The sequence below is a fragment of the Eleutherodactylus coqui genome, chromosome 8, assembly GCF_035609145.1.
Source record: "Eleutherodactylus coqui strain aEleCoq1 chromosome 8, aEleCoq1.hap1, whole genome shotgun sequence".
Classification (NCBI taxonomy): domain Eukaryota; kingdom Metazoa; phylum Chordata; class Amphibia; order Anura; family Eleutherodactylidae; genus Eleutherodactylus; species Eleutherodactylus coqui.
The window spans coordinates 84,560,348-84,583,229 of NC_089844.1; the positions used below are offsets into that span (position 1 = coordinate 84,560,348).

General features: G+C 42.6%; 1 protein-coding gene across 2 annotated transcripts in view; it reads left to right on the plus strand.

Annotated features, from left to right (window-relative positions):
• The window catches only part of IFIH1 (interferon induced with helicase C domain 1), a 58,574-nt gene extending 45,153 nt beyond the window's left edge, over positions 1–13,421 (plus strand). For both annotated transcript variants that reach the window (XM_066575933.1, XM_066575934.1), the window contains exons 12-17: positions 516–772; positions 3,167–3,316; positions 4,818–4,979; positions 5,114–5,304; positions 9,192–9,285; positions 12,671–13,421. In XM_066575933.1, coding sequence (XP_066432030.1) covers positions 516–772; positions 3,167–3,316; positions 4,818–4,979; positions 5,114–5,304; positions 9,192–9,285; positions 12,671–12,850 — 1,034 coding nt within the window. In that variant the 3' untranslated portion in view covers positions 12,851–13,421. The remainder of the gene's footprint in view (positions 1–515; positions 773–3,166; positions 3,317–4,817; positions 4,980–5,113; positions 5,305–9,191; positions 9,286–12,670) is intronic.
• Positions 13,422–22,882: the final 9,461 nt, after the last annotated feature.

Genomic DNA, 22,882 nt, shown 5'->3' on the forward strand with positions numbered 1-22,882 from the left:
AAGCACTTCTGTATGTCCATATAAATGCACTTTGTAATATACATCGTGCATTAAATATTGGCCATACAGAAGTTATATACTTACCCCCTCCGGTGTTGGCGTCCCCGTCTCCATGGCGCCGACCGAAGCCGCCTTCTGCCTGGATTAGACGCGCTTGCACTGTCTGCTTCTTCTGTCCTGCTGAAGGGGCCGCTCCGGCGTGCTCGCGCCGCACAGGCCTCTGCGGCGCGAGCACGCCGGAGCGGGACAGAAGAGGGCAGACAGCACAAGCGCGTGTAATCCGGGTAGAAGAAGGCTTCGGTCGGCGCCATGGAGACGGGGACGCCAACACCGGAGGGGGTAAGTGTATAACTTCTGTATGGCCAATATTTAACGCACGATGTATATTACAAAGTGCATTTATATGGCCATACAGAAGTGCTGAACCCCACTTGCTGCCGCGGGACAAACCCTTTAAGCCTTTTAATGGGAGCTCTGTTAATCTAGCAAATAATACTTACTGTATATTTATGCAGGATGCAAGGAAGAACTTGAGCGACTGGCTGAGAATGAAGAGTATGAAAATGAACAGCTCACTAAACTAAGAAGAGCCATAATGGAAGCGTTTACCACGAATAACAAAGCCAGAGGCATTGTATTCACCAAGACTCGGCAAAGTGCTGTTGCTCTGTGCCAGTGGATCGATGACAATGAAAAGTTTAAAGAAGAGGGCATCCGTGCCCATTACATCATTGGAGCCGGGAGCAGCAGTGACTTTAAATCTATGACTCAGGTACTGGTCTAATAAGGCAACGTTCAGCTCATTTTCAATGTGCCACGTACAAGAAGGGACATGCCAACCACTCTTAATGTACTAACAGTTTAGATCAGGGAACATTTACAGGCCTGTTCTCAAAATGACTAATTATGAGCCTGGGAAACCTGAATGATAACTCCTAACAGTAATGGCGCCCATTCTGGGTTATTATTCAGCTTTTCCAGAAACTGTTATATATAAGAGACAACTGATTTTTTTTTTTTTTTTATTAGGGACACTAACTTTACAGACACTTTATTCTCATTTAACCCTTTCTAATTTAATTTTCCTGCCACCCCGCACACTCCCCAGCTCTTTTTTTTATTTTGGGTGGGAAAGCACATAGTGGATTCCTTGGAATTACGCCACAGAAGCACATAAAGATGAACTTTCAGGATGATTTTATTAGCAATTTTTAAAATTACCGTATTTTCCAGGGTATATTTTCCAGGGTATAAGACGACTTTTTAATGCAGGAAAATCTTCTCCAAAGTCGGGGGTCGTTTTATACGCCGGACTAACTACCTGTAAAGAAAGAAAAAAAAATTAATACTCTCCTCCCGCGGCGTTCTGCGGTGCTGCTGCAGGCTGTTGCTCCCTCCTCCATGCTGACAGAGCATTGCTTATTGGATGCGGGGCTTGAATGCCCCACCTCCAGAAAGCCAATGCTCTAATTGAATAACCCAGCGCTGTGTCAGCCAATGAAAACCAATCAGAGCATTAGCTTTCTGGAGGCGGGGCATTCAAAGCAATGCTCTGTTGGCGTGGAGGAGGGAGTGACAGCCTGCAGTAGCTCCGCAGGAGGTGAATATTGATTTTTTTTTTTCTACAGCGTATTCCCGGTGTATAAGACAACAGGTAGTTAGTTTCCCCATTGGAAAAGTTGGGGGTCGTCTTACATGCCAGAAAATATGGTAACCCTTTCTAATTCAGTGTCGGCCCTTGTCTGACTTTTAGGATTTTCCTGCATAGCTCTGATGTCGGATGAGGGCTGACATATTTTTCTAACAGTATACAGGACAGCGCTCCGATGTTGAAGGCTGTTCTGCATTTGCATGCTACAGTATACAGGACATCAGAGCGCTGTCCTGCATTACTGTTAGAAGCATGTGTTGGCCATCCTCCGATATTTGAGCTTTGCCGTAAAATCTTAATGTCTGATGAGGGCCAGCTGACTACCCGGAGGAGTCAGGAAGAGGGTTTTAACCCTTTCTGCCTTCTCCTTTTCCTAGTACACAGTGCTCAATGAGCGCTATGTACTAAAGAGTGAAAGTGGAAGTAGAACTTTCACTACACGAGCCGGCAGGTGACCTCTGGCACAGCAGAGCTGCAGAGTCCTAGCAGACACTGATCAGCTCTGCCAGTGTCACTACAGGGGATGTTTTTCCCTGTAACTGGGGCTCTTATGGATGCCCAGCTACAGTGGTAAAGTGTCATGGGGGACATAGATGTTTAAAAAAGAAAATTACATAAATAAGTAACAATTTACAGAATAAAATAAAAATGTATACATAAAGAAAATAACCCAAAGTTGACGCCAACCAACTTTAGCCGTATATGCCCTGTAATCCAAAACCATACATATTATATATCAAACCGTCCGAAACAAAATAAGGAACCCGTTCCTATACTTTATTTTAGCGTAAATATACAAATTAAAAAAAATTACTATAAATGTTGAATTTTTTATTTTTTTTTTCCTTAGCTTTTGACCACCAATAAAGCTAAAAAACAGAAAAAAGTCATTGAAAAAGATATAAAACAATAGCCCTTTATGTGACAGAAAAAAGCGCAGCAAAAATAATTTTGGTAGCTAAAGGGAAAAAAATAGGGCAGTAAAACCGCTACATGGATAAAATCCCTAAAAAGTGTCTGGTCCTTAAGGAGATAAACCCAACTGCAACTAATAAGAATAAGGAGGGGGTCTCAGACTAACAGATTTTAATGGCGGAATCTGCGATAGTTGTCAGTGCGGAAGATCTGCAGTAAAAAGTAGGGATTGAAAGGCATTTATTTTTGGTTTTTCATTCACACTTTCGGGTACAAAGTGTATATTCCACGAACGGAAGAAAAATTGCAGCGTTCTCTATTTTAACGCGGACGTCCCTCATTGAAGTCAAGGGATCTGATTGCCCTGTCGCCCATAACATTGCATACGAGCTGTGGAAACGCTCACAACTTCAAAGGAAAAACTGTACATAGCGTATATCAGAGCGGAAAAACGTTAGCATTTTTGATCTTCCACAATTACTTTTTGCAAATGCTTGGAGGTCTAAATCCGCATGCGCAATCCGAAGCGTTTATGGGAGTCCGTTGTTAAGCCTCAGCCCCCCTTGAGAATATGTGTAACTGTCACGGTTTTATTTTTAGAATGAACAGAAGAAGGTGCTTCAAAAATTTAAAACTGGAGAACTTAACCTGCTGATTGCAACAAGTGTGGCAGAGGAAGGCCTGGATATCCAGGAGTGCAACATTGTGATCCTATATGGCTTAATCATGAATGAAATAGCAATGGTGCAGGTAATTGTTGGTGTATGCATACATGTATTGTTTGCATGCCTGTCTATATACTCTTATAAGTCTATCTATCTCATATCCATCTCTCTATCTCATATCTATTGCTCCATCCATCCATCCATCCATCCATCTCATATCCATCTACTATCGCCACAATCATAATGACCCATCCCATAAAACTAATATATTATTTATCCTACACATTGAACACCATAAACAAATTAAAGATCTATGCCAGAATTGCTATAGTTCGACCCAGCTGCTAAATAAAAAGTGCTAAAAATGTTGTATGCATTAGGACTAGAGATGAGCGAACCTACTCGTTTCGAGTAATTACTCGATTGAGCACCGCGATTTTCGAGTACTTCCGTACTCGGGTGAAAAGATTCGGGGGGCGGGGGGAGGCGTGGCGGAGCGGGGGGTAGCAGCGGGGAACAGGGGGAGCCCTCTCCCTCTCCCCTCCCCCCCCTCCACTCCCCGCTGCAGCCCCCCACTCACCCACGGCGCCCCTCGAATCTTTTCGCCCGAGTACGGAAGTACTCGAAAATCGCGGCGCTCGGGCGAAAAAGGGGCGTGGCCGAGTACGCTCGCTCATCTCTAATTAGGACTCAGTCACACGGGCGCCGATCCACCCGTGATTCTGCACGATAAGACAGCCGCATCGCGTGCTTACCACTTTCTGCATGACCGGCTCTATTGCCGGCCATGTGTTCTTTCTTCCGGCTGGTGCGGAGACTCATCCGCACCTCAAGTGCAGCGGCCTTAACCTGCAGAAACACAGGCTGATCAGTGCCCGTGTGACTGAGCCCTTAATGAAAACTTCAACTGCTTCTGCAAAAAGCAAGCCTTCACAGAGAAATGTTAGAAAAATATAAAAGTTATGACTTCCATGATGCAACAACACAGAAAAAGTATCAGCAATGCTTTTTTTAGAATAATCTCGAATCGCATTGCTGCCACGTGTTAAAATTGCTCATTTTTTTGTCGCTAAGGTCAGTGGGACTTTCTAATGTTAAAATCACTACGCAAGTTTGTGCATTGCGATGTGATAAAAAGGAGGCTCAATACGGAAACATGGGAGATAAAAAATCTCACTCTCGCATTGCACGAAAATCAAACTATTTTATTGCCTGTGTGAAACCACCCTTAGGTTTCCATCTGAGTAGAGTTCTGCTCTTTTCCACCATTTGTGCCAGAAGGAATAACTTGGTTTGCGCAGGTTTCAGCAGTGTAAGCTTAGAGCTCCCTCAAGGTTTCGTCTCCATGCCTTGTTCCGTGAACCAGACAGAAACCTTTGACAGAACCCAACCGCAGAGAAAAAACCAAATGTGAACAAGTCCTTAGCATGTCACTTATACGGAATGTCCTAAAACAAAACTCAGACACAATGACGGAATCTCATTTTTTTATATACCCTATCCAAAACAAAATTACAATACATTATATATACATTTACTTCTGTCATGGAATAACATAACTTTTTTGTTTTCCTTGTGACCACTAGGCCCGTGGCCGAGCCAGAGCTGAAGAAAGCACTGTAGTGTTGGTGGCTACTAGGTCATCCGGGGCTATTGACCATGACAGTGTTAATGTGTACAGAGAAGGCTTGATGCATAAAGCTATCCAAAAGGTGCAAACTATGGACCCCAAAGTCTTTGCTGACAAGGTAATTCAGCTTTTGTAAAAGTGCCGCCTGTTGACTATGTAAGGAATTCCACAACGGCTGCTGTTACAGGGGAAACCCTTCATGACCATGTTGTCTTCATGTTGATTTTTTGGGGGTTTCCTATTGTTCTGTAGGTCCAAGAGTTTCAGAATCAAACCATTGTTGAGAGAAAAGTAAAGAAGAAGAAGGACTTGCAGAAAGTTTACCAGAAGAACCCTGCCAAAATTACCTTCCTGTGTAGAAAGTGTCAGCGTCTCGTTTGCTCTGGACTTGACATTCATGTGATAGAAGGCATGCATCATGTTGTGCCCAACCCAAAGTTCAAGTATGTAGTATCCACCATTGTATGTTCTTTTGTGCTGAGTGGTAATTTCATTATCAGTTAAAGTATTGTTCTACACAATTTCCTGTTCTCTTTACGGTAAAATCCTCTTATCTCGTGAAATATTTACTTTGCCGTTCCAGAGCGCAGCAGATAGCATTGGTTTTCTCATTGGCTTCCAAATCAGAACGTTTCTGGTTTTGACGCCTTCCCAACCGCACAACGTAAATATCATGCAGTCGCAAAGAGTGTGTGTATTGGGCTCAAGAGCCAAACGTGCTCCATACCCAGCAAATGTCAGCTGTTTTCAACAGCTAACAGTCACTACCAATGGCCATGATTGAAGGTGACTGTGATCGCGGTCATTGAATATTAAGATGTCGTAGTTAAATCTGACCATGCATTTAGGCAACCAGCCAGAATGCTCCCTCTTGCTACCTATTCCCCCCACACACACATCATGATCATTGTATGCCGATTTGTTAGCATGGTAGCCGTGGCCTAGTGAAGGCTCTCAGGACTGCCATGCAGTAGTACTATATGCTGCAATAGTGAAGTACTGCAGTATCATGGTGTCTGGGGTTTTCGACCTTATTCTGTATATTTTTGTGCCGCTGATTCCGAAAATACCATCAATTTCGTTCTAGGAGCTCTAGTTTTTGAGCTATAACAAAAATAGATAATGACATCAGGAATATTTCCTTTATTTTTCCTGCCGGCATTTGCTTACTGTTAGTATATAGAGTTCATATTGCCACCACTGCACATCAAACTTAGTTTGGTGAAACAATGCGTATAGACATTTTTAGAGAAATGGAATGTGTTTTTGCTACAAATATAGAAGATTTCCTGCGATGAGTACGGAGAAGCTAAAAGTAGTTAAATTCGATGGACCACAAATCCAGGAACTCATGAAAGACCGGCGTTTCCAAGATTCAGTGGACAACTTTGAGGCTCGTGCTCGGTTGTTATCTCGTATGGTTGTAAAGCATTTCCTTGGGATCTATAAGGCTGCTAACTGCGGAGAACTTTGTGGAGAATACGCTCACTTCGGTTTCTGAACATTTGATTTTAACAGGAGCGTCAAATTGCAGGAACTGCGGTTATTTTGGATTAACTCCAGATTGCCTTGGTGATGTAAGTGATGAACAGGGTGAAGGATTTCACCAGGAAATAAGGACCGTGGAAAAACAGAACTACAGACAATGGGATACACATATGATGGCGGACTACTGGTGACTGCGGAGGAACAAGACTGCAAACGATGGAGTACTCATAGGATGGTGGACTACTGGTGACCGTGGAGGAACAAGACTGCGAATGATGGGGTACACATATGATGGCGGACTACTGGTGACCGTGGAGGAACAGGACTGCGGGCAATGGGATAGGCATATGATAGCTGACTACTGGTGACTTTGGAAGAACAAGACTGCGGACGATGGGATATGCATATTATGGCGGACTATTGGTGTCTGTGGAGGAACAAGACTGTGAATGATAGAGTACGCATATGATGGCGGACTACTAGTTACCATGGAGGAACAGGACTGCGAACGATGGGGTACGCATATGATGGCGGACTACTGGTGACCGTGGAGGAACAGGACTGCGAACGATAGGGTACGCATATAATGGCAGAATACTGGTGACCGTGGAGGAACAAGACTGCGAATGATAGGCTACGCATATGATGGCGGACTACTGGTGACCGTGGAGGAACACGATTGCAAACGATAGGGTACGCATATGATGGCGGACTACTGGTGACCGTGGAGGAATAGGACTGCGAACGATTGGGTGCGCATATGATGGCGGACTACTAGTGACCGTGGAGGAATAGGACTGCGAACAATGGGGTACGCATATGATGGGGGACCACTGGTGACCGTGGAGGAACAAGACTGCGAACGGTGGGGTACGCATATGATGGCGGACTACTGGTGAAACATCCAGCGCGAATGTCCAGGAATATCTCATCGCCGGAAACCACAAAAATGTAGTTTCATCGACATCTCAATGAGGAAACTTTAGTTTAATTCGTGTTCTAGGCTTCTTGGGATTCATCTTTGTACCTTTTTGATTTGCAGTTGTTACATGTATAATACAATATGTGTACACGTATACATTCATGTGGACACGTGCAATGTCTTGATAAGCAGACCTGATGGAGAATAACTAATGTCATTTTCAGAATCTATGACCTCAAAATACCCCCAAAAGTTCTAACATCTCAGTCACCAAAAATAGGTTAATACTTCCTGTTCTTGGGAGAAAACGGTTCAGCTGTGATCTCATTATCACGACATGCAGAATTACAATTAGAGGTAACACCTATATAGGTTACACGGGTTACACCATTCACAATAGGTGATGGTTACAGTTTATCTACTCCATCTACCTACACAGGTGACAGAGCATACCTAGAACAGTCTTCCATAGAAGTTAATGGCTCAGCTCCTAGCTATTGTGTGAATGCCCCATGAGGCTGCTGTAAATGCTATTAAACGTATCTCAAGCAAGATGGCCACTCCCATAGTCGCATACGGAAAATAGTATAAAACCTCTACAATCAGAAAATAAAAATAGATTAGAAAAATAGAAATTTTTTCTATTTCTGGTTTAATTAGCAAAGAAAATCTAATAAGTAATACAAGCCCTTTAAAATTTCACATAGTAAGCGGCCAACCCCTCTAAGTGTTCCCTTGTTTGTTAGAGCGGTGTATCTTGACACCACCCGAAGTGGTGGGTGTAGCCAAGTGTTCGGCTGCTTGACAGATAATGCTCCAATATCCTGATTGGCTATACTCACCACTCCGGGGCTGATTGGCTGGACTCACCCCTCCGCTGCTGTTTTTTGTGCTGGGCTCCTGAGACTGCTGTCGGGCGGCTGCGGTGAGTAATCCTGCTGCAGTGACGGCGCTTCTCGTCGGCTCCTTCTCATATCGATTCCGTCTGTAACGCTGCGGCATGTGGGCTCCTGTGTCGGCAACTGTAGCAGCTGCGGGGGTTCACAATCCAGGGAAGACTACACACTGCTGCAGCGCCGGCACTTCTCATTCTCCAGGGATGACATATGCAGCACTGGTGGTGGGGGTTCACACTCTAGGGGAGACTACACACAGGAGCCTACGTCCTAGCGGCAACTGCTGCTGTGGGGGGAGTTGGGTTCAGACACACGCGGCTAAGGAGCGTGGAAGGAGTTTGTGGTGGGATGGAGGGTTAGGGGTAATTTTACACTTAGGCTTAACAACCCCTAAACGTAACTCTCCATCCCAGCACTAACTCCTTCTACGCTCAGGCAATCAGGAGCTTTGCAGCCAATCAGACACGGGGGCATGAGCCAGTGTCAAACAACCTAACAGTTGACTACACCCACCACTTCCAGTGGCGTCAAGATACACAAGATGGCACTTGCTGTTTTGCTCTCTCTAAAGTTTCAGAATGTTCTTGTAGAAGTAAACGGATTAAAACTGAAACCTTTTTTAGGGCCCGTTTTAGTGCGGGTCTCCCGCGGGGACGGCTCCCACAGGCTTCTATTGAAGCCCATGGAAGCCGTCTGGATCCGCGGCACACCCGCAGCTGAATTCCTGCTGTCCGGCGCAGGAGAGCAGGAGTTTAACAAAAAAAAAGTGCACGGCACACTGCCGGCGTGCCGAGCTCATCAGCCGGGCCAAAGAAAGAAGACTTAGGGCAGATCCGCAGCATCCGGACAGAAAAAGTAAATTCTTATTTTTAGGCCTCATGTCCGCGGGAAAGGAGGGACCCACTGCGGGATTCTGCATGAGGAATCCGTGGACATGAGGCCTTAATCTAACAGAATCTGGATAATGTTTTTTTTTGTTTGTTTTTTTTTATTTATTTCATTTCATTTTTTTTTTTTTTTTAAGAAATCGCTTCAAAAAAGGAGAAAACAAAACGCTTCAAGAGAAGTTTGCCGATTACCAAACAAATGGCGAAATCTTTTGCAATGGTTGTGGCCGGGTAAGTTTTACTTTTATCGCTTTTATTTTGACTAGTATGAAGGATGTTTGATGATTATTACTGTTAGGCCCAATGTCCACCGTGTGGCTCCCACGCGGGAGATCTGCAGATCTAGATGCCCATAGGAATGCGTTGGCATCAGCAGGGCAATTTAATGCATGCGAATGCATTAAATTATATATTTTTTTTTTCCCTGGATCGCACGCGCGAGAAGAAATCGCAGCATGCTTCATTCTCCTGTGGATCCCGCAGTGACTGCTTCCATTGAAGTCAATGGAAGCTTCCATATCCACGGCACACCCGCAGCTGTCACTGCAGACGTGCCACGGATCCGCAGAAGAGCGGGGGGGGGGGGGGGAAATCCGCCAGGCAGAAGAATGAAAATTTTTATTGGTACCATTTTGGGGTACAAATGACTTTATTGATTGCTTTTATAACTTTTTTGAGAGGTAAAATGAAATGGAAAAGCATTTCGACTCTTGTTTGCTATATTTTTTATAACATGCAGGATAAAAAATTGGAGTTGTGCAAAAAAGGTTTTCTTTATTTGATTTTTTTACCTTTTTATATGTCTCTGTAGGAGTCTTGAACCTGCAATCCTATCATACTCAAATAAGAGCCCTTTAGTACTGCATTATATTATCTCTTATCTTTACCACCACAAGCCATGGCAGACCCCCAAGGCCATTATCAGGCACCCAGGTACCATGGCAGCTCACTGGCCCTCCACAATTGGATGGTGGCACAGAGGAAACTCCCTCCCTTTAACTGCTTACATTCTGAAATCAACATTGACTGCAGCATGTATGGGGTTAATGGTGGGGATCGGAGTTCTCTCTGATTCTGTCCATTACAATGGGACCCTTGCTGTCTCTATCCTGTACATATACAGAATTTTGCACTAACTACTTCTCTTCCATGATCTCATACATGTACCTCATGGTGTGGGAAGGGTTTAAATTACTCGTCCACCTGTGAGTAATTGTGTGTATGTGTGTGTATATGTGTGTGTATATATACATTCACACATTCACATTCAGTACTTATATACTGATTCTGAGTTATAAGCTCAGTATTATACCTCAGAGCTGCATTCACAAGGCCTCGGAGCTGAACTCCCCCACTAGAGGTGTAAATTTAAGGGGGTTGACCTATCAAAAGACGTTCTCTCCTATCCACAGGATGGGGGATAACTGATTGTTGGGCCCCTCAGGAGAATGGGGGTCTCTAAAGTCCTCAAGTGAATTTGGGAGCGGTTGATCATGCACACTGCCGCTCCATTGATTTCAATTATTGGATCCACTGGTTAGTTAATTATTCCCTATCCTAAGAAGAGGGAATAACCTCTTTCATGAGATAGCCCCTTTAAAGCTTTTGGGCACTAGTGTGAAATCTGACAGGTCTTCCCACCTACCATGTGCTAATTATAATACTGTATAATACTGGTGTCTTCTTATGTGGCACTTGTGGGCATATTGTTTACACTATACAGGGTTATTCAAAAGGAAGGAGCAGATTTGGGGATTTAACTACGATAGACAGGTACACAATCCGCACATCAGTGAAAAGAGGAAGGTTCAAAGTTTGATATGACATACCAGTAAGTTCCATTTTCTGCCACATTGCAGTACTGAGCACCTCTAATATGCTGCACATTTTTATGAGACGAGTGTGGGTGATCAGTGCTTTTTCTGTTTGTGTATGCAAGCAAGTTCAACAAATTTGCTTGTGGGGAGGCGGCTGTTTTTGAAATCTGCGCTAAAATTCATGTTGCACTTGGAACAATGGATTCACACTTTACAAACTCAAGGACACAAGATGATTTCTCCTGTGATGCTGCCATTTTCCTACAAACTGTAAACAACAAAAAACAGCGCCCCGGTGTGGCAGAAAATGGAACTTACTGGTATGTCATATGAAACTTTGAACCTTCCTCTTTTCAGTGATGTGAGGATTGCGTACCTGTCTTCTGTAGTATGCTTGTAATTCAGTCTCCAAATCTGCTTCTTTTGAATAACCCTGTCGTAGGGCAAATCTGTTTAACCTTGTGAATAACGATACCAAGTTTTATACATTAATTCAGATTTGCACCCAGCACATTATTATATCAGATATCAATTGACAGACTTTAATTGTCCAAGCAGTGGCTTCTGAGGGTGGCCTACTGTATATCCTCTTCTTGTTTATAACTTTCTATAATCCCTTCCCCCTCTGTGATGTACATGTATGGGTTGGGTATGAAGTGGGGGCGGGAGCTAGGCCCGCCATATACCCGGTGGGTGTCAACAGCCAACATACACTACAAACAGCCATGATGAGAGCTACAACAAAAAAATCAAACAATAAAAAAATAAATAGAATTGGTATGGCTGCATCCAGAAGAGCCTGACCTATCTAGATATTACATTATTTACCTCACACGGTGAACGCTGTCAAGAAAGAACATAATGCCAGAAGTGTGTTTTCCAGTTTCCCAGTCTTTCAATGAAAATTAAATAGAAAGGGATCAAAAAAGTGATGTGTACCCAAAAATAGTAAGCAATATAAGTTCACCCAGCAAGACCGGGGCCCCACATTGCTAGAAAAAAAGTTATGGGGCTCTGAATATGATAACAAAACTTTTTTTTTTAAGGGTTTTTTATGTTTGAAAGTAGTAACACATAAAAAAAATCTCTAAACCTAGTATTGTCATAATGTTACTGACCACAGAATGAGGCCGCTTTCACACAGCCGAAAAAAATCAAGCAAGAGTTATCCATTGCGAGACGCAGAAATCTCACACGAATATGAACCCCATTCTCTTGAATGGAGTCTTTTTTTTTTTTTTTGCAGCATGTCCTATCTTTGGGCGTTCTCTCAGAACACCTCCCCCATTGTTTTCAATGGGGCTGGCAAAAGCATCGTTCCGTGTACGAGGTGCACGCAAGTGTGATGCTTCCCATCATTTTCAACCTTCCCATTGAAAACAATCACTTAGGTTTGCTACTTCCCTGAAGAGATGGGAGACAAACCTGCCTGAAATCCGCTGGGACGTTGCATGTTGGTGAGCGCAATATCGGGCACAGTTTTACAGCTCGTTATCGTACTCACTTGTGTGAAATTGGCCTTAGCATGCCGTCTTTATGCATCATGAACCCCACAAAGGCAACCCCCTCTAAAAAAAAAAAGGCAAACTTGTGGGTTTTTTTGTTTTTTCCTCCCATTTTAGCCAACTTTTCCAAAATGGTACCATAAAAAAAATAGAGCTTGTCCAGCAAAAAAAAAACAACCCTCATATGTCTAGGAAATGAAAAAAATTAAAAAACTATAGCTTTTGGAATGCAGGGATGAAAAAAAAGAGTGTGCTAGTGAAAGGGATGATGTTCTCATTCTTCTTCTTCCGCAGACATGGGGAACTATAATGGTGCACAGGGGCTCTGAACTACCCTGCCTGAAAATCTATAACTTTGTCATCAAGTATGAGGATGGGCAGATGACCAAGGAAACCTTGGACGCTTGGAGAGACCTCCCAATAAAGTTCCAACCGTTTACTTATCTGTCTGACGATGACAGCGACGATGACTGAAAGCAATATCTTGCTGAAACTCAAGACTGCTAAATCTCTGGCTGTATTAATTTATGCACAAGCGGGACTGTTCGCTGGACAGTATTATATATTGTAGGTGATGGATTGCCGTAATTTTATGGGGCTTGAAATGATTGGGAGGAGGGAGCCTGTTTGGCCAGGAGCCGCATGAATATATGGTGTGAGGTGACATCAGTAACACCAGCTGTGCTCAACGTGGTTTTAGCGTTTCCACAGCGAAATCATTTATTTATGGCATTTTTAGATGTGATTTGAGGGGTTGGCACGCAATTACACCAACCACTGTGCAACCACTAATAAAAAACAGCACTGTTAGGGTTAACCTTAGCAATTACTCTTCTGCCAGCCCGTTTCTAAAACCTATCCTGTGATATAAGAAGTCGTGATGGAAAATTGTATTACGTGATTAATTAAGTCTTTCTTTTATCTGTCTACATCTTCTGCCAATGGAACAAATGCATTCTGCTCTATGGAACGTGTGTCATTTCTAACGTAATGTAAATCCGTTTAGACATAAGAAACGCCACATAAAACTAATATATTACGGAGACCACCATTCAAATTCCTTTTGTCCCGGAGCAATAGTATGAAAAAGTGTCTTTCTTAAAAGTTTAGTCTTAAACTTTATTTAGTTTCATTAACTAGAGGCAAGTCTGCAGAAGAGAGATATTGGGGCACATTTATTTACTGGTGTTACATGGGAATTCTGCTGGAAGTTCTGCCTTTTTTTGTCAACTTACACAAATTTACAATTGACTCACAACAAAAGCAATATATGTTAGGCCTCTCACTCCACTTTTCAAAAGTCTGTTGAAGAAGGGGTGGGGTGTGAATGCAGGGAGGTCAAATTTAAGAATTGGGACTCCTTAAAAAGTCGCCATCTCACTCTAGAAGCTGGATGCTGTGCAAAGTAGGTCCACATTTCTAGAACTATTTAAAGAACTGACAGATTTTATTAATTTGTTGCCTTTTAAACTGAAGACGGGAAAAAAAGTTCCCAGAAAAGTGACATCAAAAATTCCCTGGATGATAAATCCCCCCCAATGTGTTTTTTTTAGGGTTGGCCATTTTAGAGACACACATGAATGGGATTTTATAGAAAGAAAACTAATTCACTATTTACAATATTCAATAACGGACACAGTACTGCTCCTTCTCCCACACCTCCCTGGACACCATGGAGTAACAGAAAAAGCTGCAAATACAGCTTTAGCTGTTTGTACATTGTGTAATATTGCTTCCTTGCTTTAGTTAAGCCTCCAGCAATACAATAGAGCTGTCTTTAACTTCCCTACTCTTTTATGATGATGAGATGACTCTGTCCCAGTCTACACAACAAAGCTACACCTAGAGCTGCAGAAACATACAAAATACAATTTTGTTATGTGTGCTTCACTGCAAACACTTGAGAATTAATTGTTTTCCAAGTATATGATCAGAACAGTCTGCGTAGTAAATTTTATGTTTTAGTAGACTTTACCTTTAAATTTTTTATACCCTCCTGTTAGCTATAGACAGTCCACCATCCAGAGTGTTATTAAATACTTTGCAGTACACTAAAACCATAATGGAAGTGTTTACCTCCACGAACTGGGCCACACATAATACCTGGGGTCCATTCAGTTCCATCCTGAGACAGAGCTGTTTGGCCACAAGGATTCCCTTTTCCTGCTTCCCGTACAGGGCAGGAAAGTGGGAACATCGATGCAGGTGTGAAATTGACCTTCCTTTTGGGTTGCAGTCCTTGTATGTTAACCATTGGATATAATATATTGCACAATTATATAATGTTAGATACATACACATAGGGCAGATACTGTATCTCCTCTGACACTCTCATAAACATATATACTTGGATTAGCCAAGAGGAGGGATAAGCTATTGCAAGACACCAATAGCAACACTGCATCTGGGGGGGATCAAAGACAATCAACATACCCTATTCTAGCTTCTCTTAATGACAGTCCAGCTGGCCTTCACCCAATGGCAATGAATGTTTTCCCCAAATGAAAAGCTCTGCAGTGAATGGAAGCCTTTCATCCTCTTCTGCCAAGTTGTTGAACCATCTGATTGGTTATCATCTCTCAGTTCGAGCCAGCTTTCCCTGACCTGCTTATAAAATTACATAGTGAGTTAACCTTTTATAATTAGCCACCTCAGATGTTCTAGAAGTAAGCAAAAACCACCCTTGAATTCCATGGACCAAAATCGTGCTAAAGTAGAAAAATTCCTTCCCAACTCCTCCTGCCAGTTTGACAGAATTCCTTCTGGGGAAAAAGTGCAATGCCAGAATTGCACTTTTTTGGCTACCTTGTCTACAAGACAAAACTGAGTAAAAAATGAACAAAAAGTCATATGTACCTTTAAAATACTACCAATAAAAACTATCACAAATATAGATCCGCGCCACCACACAAAGAAACCGAACTAAAGGGGATTTTTACTCACCTGGTGCACAGCGGGATTCTTCGTGGACGCAAAGAACCCGCTTGCACCAATGATCCCCGTTAGCCTGTAGGACTAAAGATGTTTCTTCTTGCAAAAAAATCCCCAATAATCCTTGAAGGAGATGCAGCAGTAGGAAAAACCCCAGTAGGTGATAACACCTTGCAATGGGGAAAATACAATCTGTAGAAGACAAGAAAAAAATCCTCCTGCACTCTTTTTTTGGGGCTTTTTGCAATCCAAAATAGGAACTTCCAGATCACCGAAATATACAATTAAGTATATTTTTATACATACAATAAAACTATGTCAGTCTTGCAACGCGTTTCGACGCTATTCAGAGCGCCATTTTTCAAGCATCAATGCTATGAATAAAAATATACTTAATTGTATATTTCGGTGATCTGGAAGTTCCTATTTTGGATTGCAAAAAGCCCCAAAAAAAGAGCGCAGGAGGATTTTTTTCTTGTCTTCTACAGACCAATAAAAACTAATTATAAGTTACTCCACAGAAAACAAGCTTTCACACAGCTGCATCAATGGAAAATTAAAGTTCAATGTGTCAAGAGGTTTTTCAATACATTGTATGGTACATTAAGCATTACCAGCGAAAAATACAACTTGTTCCACAAAAGAACAAGCCCTCATGTAGCTGTGTCACTGGAAAAATAAAAAAAAAGTTAGAGGTTTTGGAAAGTGGGGGGAGGAATAGGAAAAACAAATAGGGCTTATTAATAAAAATATATAAAATAAAATCAATACACAATATGATATAATAATAAACCAGTAAATATAAGCCTAAAGAAATGCTAGTGCACGTGTGTCAGAGATAAAGCAGATGCCTTTTTCAAAAACAGATGGTTTTCTACCCTTCAAGGCCAGATCATTTTTTACACTGTCCAAGAACCAGTTTAACCAGAAATACCATTTTTTAAAATAATTTTGAGTCATTAAAGGGGTATTCTGTGCTCAGACTTTATTGTACATCTACAAGATAAACCATTAAATTCGGGATGTCCTGTTCTGGCTCCCAGTACTTCTGGTCACCTTGAATGCGATGGTCGGGGATGGGCAGGAGGACAGTAATAGCTGAGTGCTCTAGGGAGTTCCAGAAACACGATAGCTCGCTGTGCTACGCTGTTTGTATAACTTTCATTGACTTGCATGGGACTTATAGAAACAGCGTAGCTCAGCCGAGCTTTCTGTTTTTGACAGCCTGGCCACCTTGTACTCAGCGGTGTTCACTTCCTGGCTGATATAAAGGGCAATATCACTTTAAATTAATTGTGTTTTTCATGTATTTAATGGCTCCCTATTCCTATGCATTCCAGAAGTTTACTTTGTTGGAAAGAATAAGTAGTAGCAACTTGAACTCATCCCCACTTCGATCTTGCCCCTTGGTTATGTTCACAATGCCATCTCTATACTACATAGTGGTGCTCCTAGCCCCGTTCTTTTAAAGAGATAGAGGGAAGTTCTCATTCAACATCTTATCAATTTCTGAGATCAGAGAGTGGCTACAAAAGGTATTTCTGATTCTGGGGGACTGTGCACGTCCATGATATATATATGTGTGTGTGTGTGTGTGTGTGTGTGTGTGGCAGACAAATAGGAAAAATCCCCGCGCTCTTGGATCCCAAGGATGAAATATAGACTTTGCAGTCCGTATCAACCTTCTTTAATCGCAAATGCAACGCGTTTCGGCAAATTACATAGTTTGCCCTTCTCAAGCATGACACAAATTAAAACTACTCACATTTATATATGCTAAAACATTACAAAGCACTACTCACATCACCCACGATGCACGCCACTATCGGGGTCATCTTGGCATCACGTGTGCAAACGTCATTTCCTAACCTTGTAAAATGACGTTTGCACACGTGATGCCAAGATGGCCCCGATAGCGGCGTGCATCGTGGGTGATGTGAGTAGTGCTTTGTAATGTTTTAGCATATATAAATGTGACTAGTTTTAATTTGTGTCATGCTTGAGAAGGGCAAACTATGTAATTTGCCGAACCGCGTTGCATATACGAATAAAGAAGGTTGATACGGACCGCAAAGTCTATGTTTCATCCTTGGGATCCAAGAGCGCGGGGATTTTTCCTATTTGTCTGCTACATTGTACTACAGCCCTGGGAGGGCTGCATCCCAGAGACGACTCTCCGGTTATCCGGATCAGGAACCCAGGCTGGTTATACCAGGCGATCGTGGATATCGGGTGCCAGTGGGTTCTCAGGTTCGAGAGTCCCACTGAGCACCAGGTGAGTTGGCTTAACATTCACCTGCATTTAATTCTTGATAAGTATGAGGCGCTGATACCAAATTTTTTTATATATATATATATGTACACACACCCCATTAATTTCAGTGGACATTGTGTTATTTTTTAATACCTAAAGGCATTACAGGGGGGTCCAAATTGCAGAGGAACAGAAAGCATAAGGGGAATAATACCACTTACTTAGCGGGTGGAGCAGAAAACCGCTACTTTACCCCCCTAATGAAATCCAGAATGACCCAGGATAAATATCTTTGATGTTCTGTTTCTATGCAATTTTGGATTTCATTAGGGGGTATAGTCGTGGTTTTCTGCTCACCCCGCTAAGCAAATGGTATTATTCTCCTTACGCTTCCTATTCCTCTGGAATCTGGTACCCTCTCCTGCTTCTTGTTATTCTGTTTTGCTTACTGACTCTATACCAAGACCCCTGAGGACCTTTGTGTTTATGGTGAGCGCTCTCCCTGATGGATGTCATAGATGGTGAGGAAAGATGAATTACATCCTAGGATACTAAAGAAAGCAGCAGAGGTAATTCCTGAACTACTTGCTGTAATCTTTGAAAATTCCTGGAGGAAGAAGAGACATTCCAGAACATTGGCAAATGTTGTCCCTATCTTCACAAAAGGGGAAGAAGGGGGACCCAGGAAACTACAAGCCTGTGAGCCTGACTTTTAGACCGGGAAAGATCTTTGAACAAATTATTAAATAGCATGTATGCAAGTACTTACATGAGAATGGAGTAATTAACCAGAGCCAGCATGGGTTTGTAACAAAGAAGTCATGCCAGACGAATCTAATTTCCTGCTATGTCAGAATCACCGACTGGGTTGATCAGAGAATTGCAATAGATCTAGTATATCTTGACTTTAGTCAAGCATTTGACAAAGTATCTCTTGCCATCCTTATTGAAAAAATGACCAAATATGGGGTTGACAAGGCAACCGTTAGGTGGATTCATAGTACTCAAAGAGTGATCATAAATGACTGCACGGCCAAGTGGAAGAATGTATCAAGTGGGGTACCACAAGGCTCTGTCCTAGGCCCAGTGTTGTTCAACATTTTTATAAATGATCTGGAGGAGGGCATTGATGGGAAACTGATCAAATTTGCCAACAACACAATGCTAGGAGGGATAGCTAACACAAGGAAAAAGAGGGAGAGTATTCAAAAATGATCTAGCAAAGGTTGAACAGTGGGCAGCGACTCACAGAATGGTATTTAACAAAGAAAAATGCAAAGTCCTATATCTGGGTAAGAAAAATGAAAAAAAAAAAGCACATACAGAATGGGAGGACTTGGGCTAAGCAGCAGCACATGTAAAAAAAAAAAGACTGGGGTATACTAATAGATCATAGACTATGAGGGGGATGACACGTGAGGTACACATACTTGTTCTGTACATTGGTTCAGCCTTCTGCCAATAACTACATATGAACATAAGTGCTTTCGTATGTATGGGGTGAGTGGGATCCCTGTGATCAGATTAACACAAAGAGTGTAGAAAGGATGGATGGGTACGAGTCCGATTAGGGATGTGATATGCTTCCCTAAACAGATGTGTTTTTTAGGACACACTTAAAATTGGGTATTGAGGATTAACGTGATTAGTGTAGCGCATTCTTGAAAACGAGGGGCTCAGGAAAAGTCTTGAAGACAGAAACAAGAGGTTCATATTACACCAGAACTAAGTCTGAGCTCATTGGGAGAATGGAGCGCACGGGTAGGGTGGTAGACAGACATGAGCAAAGGGATGTAGGGCAGTGTAGCCATGCGGAGAGCTTAATGGATGAGTGTGATGAGTATGGATTGAATTCTATAGTGCGCGGGTAAGGCTGCCTGTCCAAGGGTGTTTTTAAATTGCGTTCTCCGCGGCAATAATCCGGCCGCGGGAAACACAGTGAATGCTTTCCATAGCGTTGCTATGGAAAGCGCAGCCCCCCTATCCACGAGCGGAGAATCATAGCGATTCTCCACTCGTGGCCGAATAATCGCAGAATGCTGCGAATTGCCATGATTCTCCGTGGCGAGCCTATCTGTCAGGTAGACTCACCACGAAGATCCGTCTGCTGGCTCTTGCTCCCGTGGCGGAGATTCACCGCGGGATTTTGCTACGCCAGTGGACAGGCAGCCTTACTAATGGAGTAATTGGCAGAGGGTGGATTCACTAGTGAAGCGGTTGGACAAAAAGATGAGCCTGACTGCTGCATTCAGGATGGGTTGGAAAGGAGAGTTTAGTGAGGGGAAGACCGAATAGTAGTAATCAAGCTGAGAATGGATCAGGGCAACAATAAGAGTTTTAGCCATCTTGTGAGATAAGGATGGATTCTGGAGATGTTTTTGAGGTGCAGGAGACATGAGTCAGTGATTGAATATAGGGAGCAAAGGAGAGGTTGTAATGAAACATGAGCCCAAGACAGTGGGAATGCTACTGAGGAGTTATGCTGGTGCTACACACAGAGAGGGAAATATCGGGATTAAGTAAATTAGAAGGTGGAAACACAAGTTGTTCGGTTTTAGAAAGAGTTTGTGACTGAACTCTAAAGAACCCTAACAGCAATGGAAAGAGGAAGAGAAGTAGAGCCCAAGAATGATACACTGAATGAGCGCCCTGAGAGGTAGGAGGAAATCCAGGAGAGAACAGGCACATGGAATACTGAGGAGTTGATGATCTATGGTATTACAAGCTTCAAAGAGATCCACGAGGATCAGTAGAGAGTAGTTGTCATTAGATTTAGCTGTCAGAAGGTCATTTGACACTGTTGTGAAGGCAGGTTCTGTAGAATGTAGAGTACGATAACCAGACTGTGAGGGGTTAAGAGTTTGCAGAGAGTTAGGTGATTAGATGAGAGTAGACCAGATGTTCCAGGAGTTTGGAGATTAAGTGGAGATTAGAGACCGGTCAGTAGTTGGCAGCACAAGACGAGTCAAGAGTTGTTTTTTTTAGTAATGGCGAAATAACTGCATGTTTGTAGGAGGAGTGAAAGATATCAAAGGAAAGAGAGAGGTTAGACAGTGTAGTGAGATGACTAATGGCAGCTGGGCGAGAGATTGGACAATGTTTAAGGGAATAGGGTTGCTAATCAGTGGCGTTGGTATAGGGTTTGCAAGGGTCGCAATTGCAACCTGGACCGTATGCTAGGGGGCCCACTTTCACCACATTTAGATGACCGCACAAATTAAAGGGGTTTTCTAGCTCTGCCGTGAAACACCGGGATCGGAGCGAAAGCTGCTACTCCAACCCCTGTGTAGAGGCTGTTGCTCGTGATTGCAGGCGCAGCTCTCATTGAAATCAATGGGAACTGTATTCATAATTGTAGGCTGGGGTCCCATTGATTACAATATATAGTAATATGAACCATGCTGGTTTAATCTGGGCATCTCGAGCATATAATTATATATGCACAGGTGGTATAAGTTATACATCTCCTGTATACAGTGATATGGAGCATGCTGGTATTACCTAGGTATCTCCTGTATATAATTACATATGTACAGCTGGTATGTGTTATACATTCTGTATATAGAGATATGAACCATGCTGGTATAACCTGGGTATCGCCTGTCTATAATTATATATGTATAGCTGTTATAAGTTATACATCTCCTGTATATAGTGATATGAACCATGCTGGTATAATGCGGGTATCGCCTGTATATAATTATATATGTACAGCTGTTATAAGTTATACATCTCCTGTATATATTGATATGAACCATGCTGGTATAACCTGGGGATCTTCTGTATACTATTATATATGTACAGTGGGTATAAGTTATACATCTCCAGTATATAGTGATATGGAGCATGCTGGTATAAACTGGGTATCTCCTGTATATAATTATATATGTACAGTGGGTATAAGTTATACATCTCCAGTATATAGTGATATGGAGCATGCTGGTATAAACTGGGTATCTCCTGTATATAATTATATATGTACAGCTGGTGTTTTGGTAAATTGACCATATTTGTATAATCTGGGCATCTCCTGTATATAATTGTACACTTTACATACAATTAAAAAGCGCATCAAAAACCTGCATGCAGTTGTCATAAATATACTGTTTAAACCCACAAGCGTTTTTAATAGCGTATGCAATTTCTTAGAAGCATTTGTGGTTTTTGAATACCGCATGCTGTTTTTTGATGTGTTTTTTAATTGTGGATCAAAAATGCAACAAAAACATGAACACAGTCTACAAACTAATTCTCATTTAATTCAGGAAGCGAGTCATGTTTGTAAAGCTTATGCCAAGGGGCCAGATCATGTATGTGAATATGATTTACAGCTGTCAACAGCACAGTTTAGGTATGCGTACAAGTGCAGATGACTGCAGGCTGTATGCTTTAGCTATGGGAAGAGGCGTAGCTAAAGGCTCATGGGCCCGGGTGCAAAAGTTTATCTTGGGGCCCCACAAGTTCTCTTAACCCCTTAACGCAGAGGCTTAACTTAAAGCTCCTGGGCCCCGATGCAAAGCCTGTAACAGGGTCCCCAACTAATGCTTTATTCATAGTACTGGGCTCCCTATATGGAGAAGAGTGGCATTATGGGCCCCCTAAGGCTCCTGAGCATGGGTTATACCGCATCCCCTATAGTTATGCCAATGGCTATGGGTATAGGTACAGATGACTGCAGGCTGCATGGTTTATGTATAGGTACAGATGACTACAGGCTGTATGGTACAGGTGCAGATGAATGCAGGCTGTATGGTTTAGGTATGGCTACAGGTACAGATGACTGCAGGCAGTATGGTGAAGTTATGGGTACAGGTGCAGGTGACTGAAGGCTGCATGGTTTAGATATAGGTACAGGTAGAGATGACTGCAGGCTATTTGGTTTAGGTATGGATACAGGTGCAGATGACTTCAGGCTGTATAGTTTAGGTATGAGTCCTGATGACTGCAGTCTGTTTGGTTTAGGTATGTGTACAGGTGCAGATGACTGCAGGCTGTATGGTTTAGGTATGGGTATAGGTACAGATGACTACAAGCTGTATGGTTTAGATATGTGTACAGGTGCAGATGACTGCAGGCTGTATGGTTTAGCTATGGGTACAGGTGCAGATGACTGCAGGCTGTATGATTTAAGTATAGGGACTGATGCAGGTGACTGGCAGCTATATGGTTTAGGTATGGGGATAGGACTGCAGGCTGTTAAGTTTAGATATGCATACAGGGGCAGATGACTGCAGGCTGTATATTTTAGATATGTGTACAGGTGCAGATGACTGCATGCTGTATGGTTTAGGTATGGGTACAGGTGCAGATGACTACAGGCT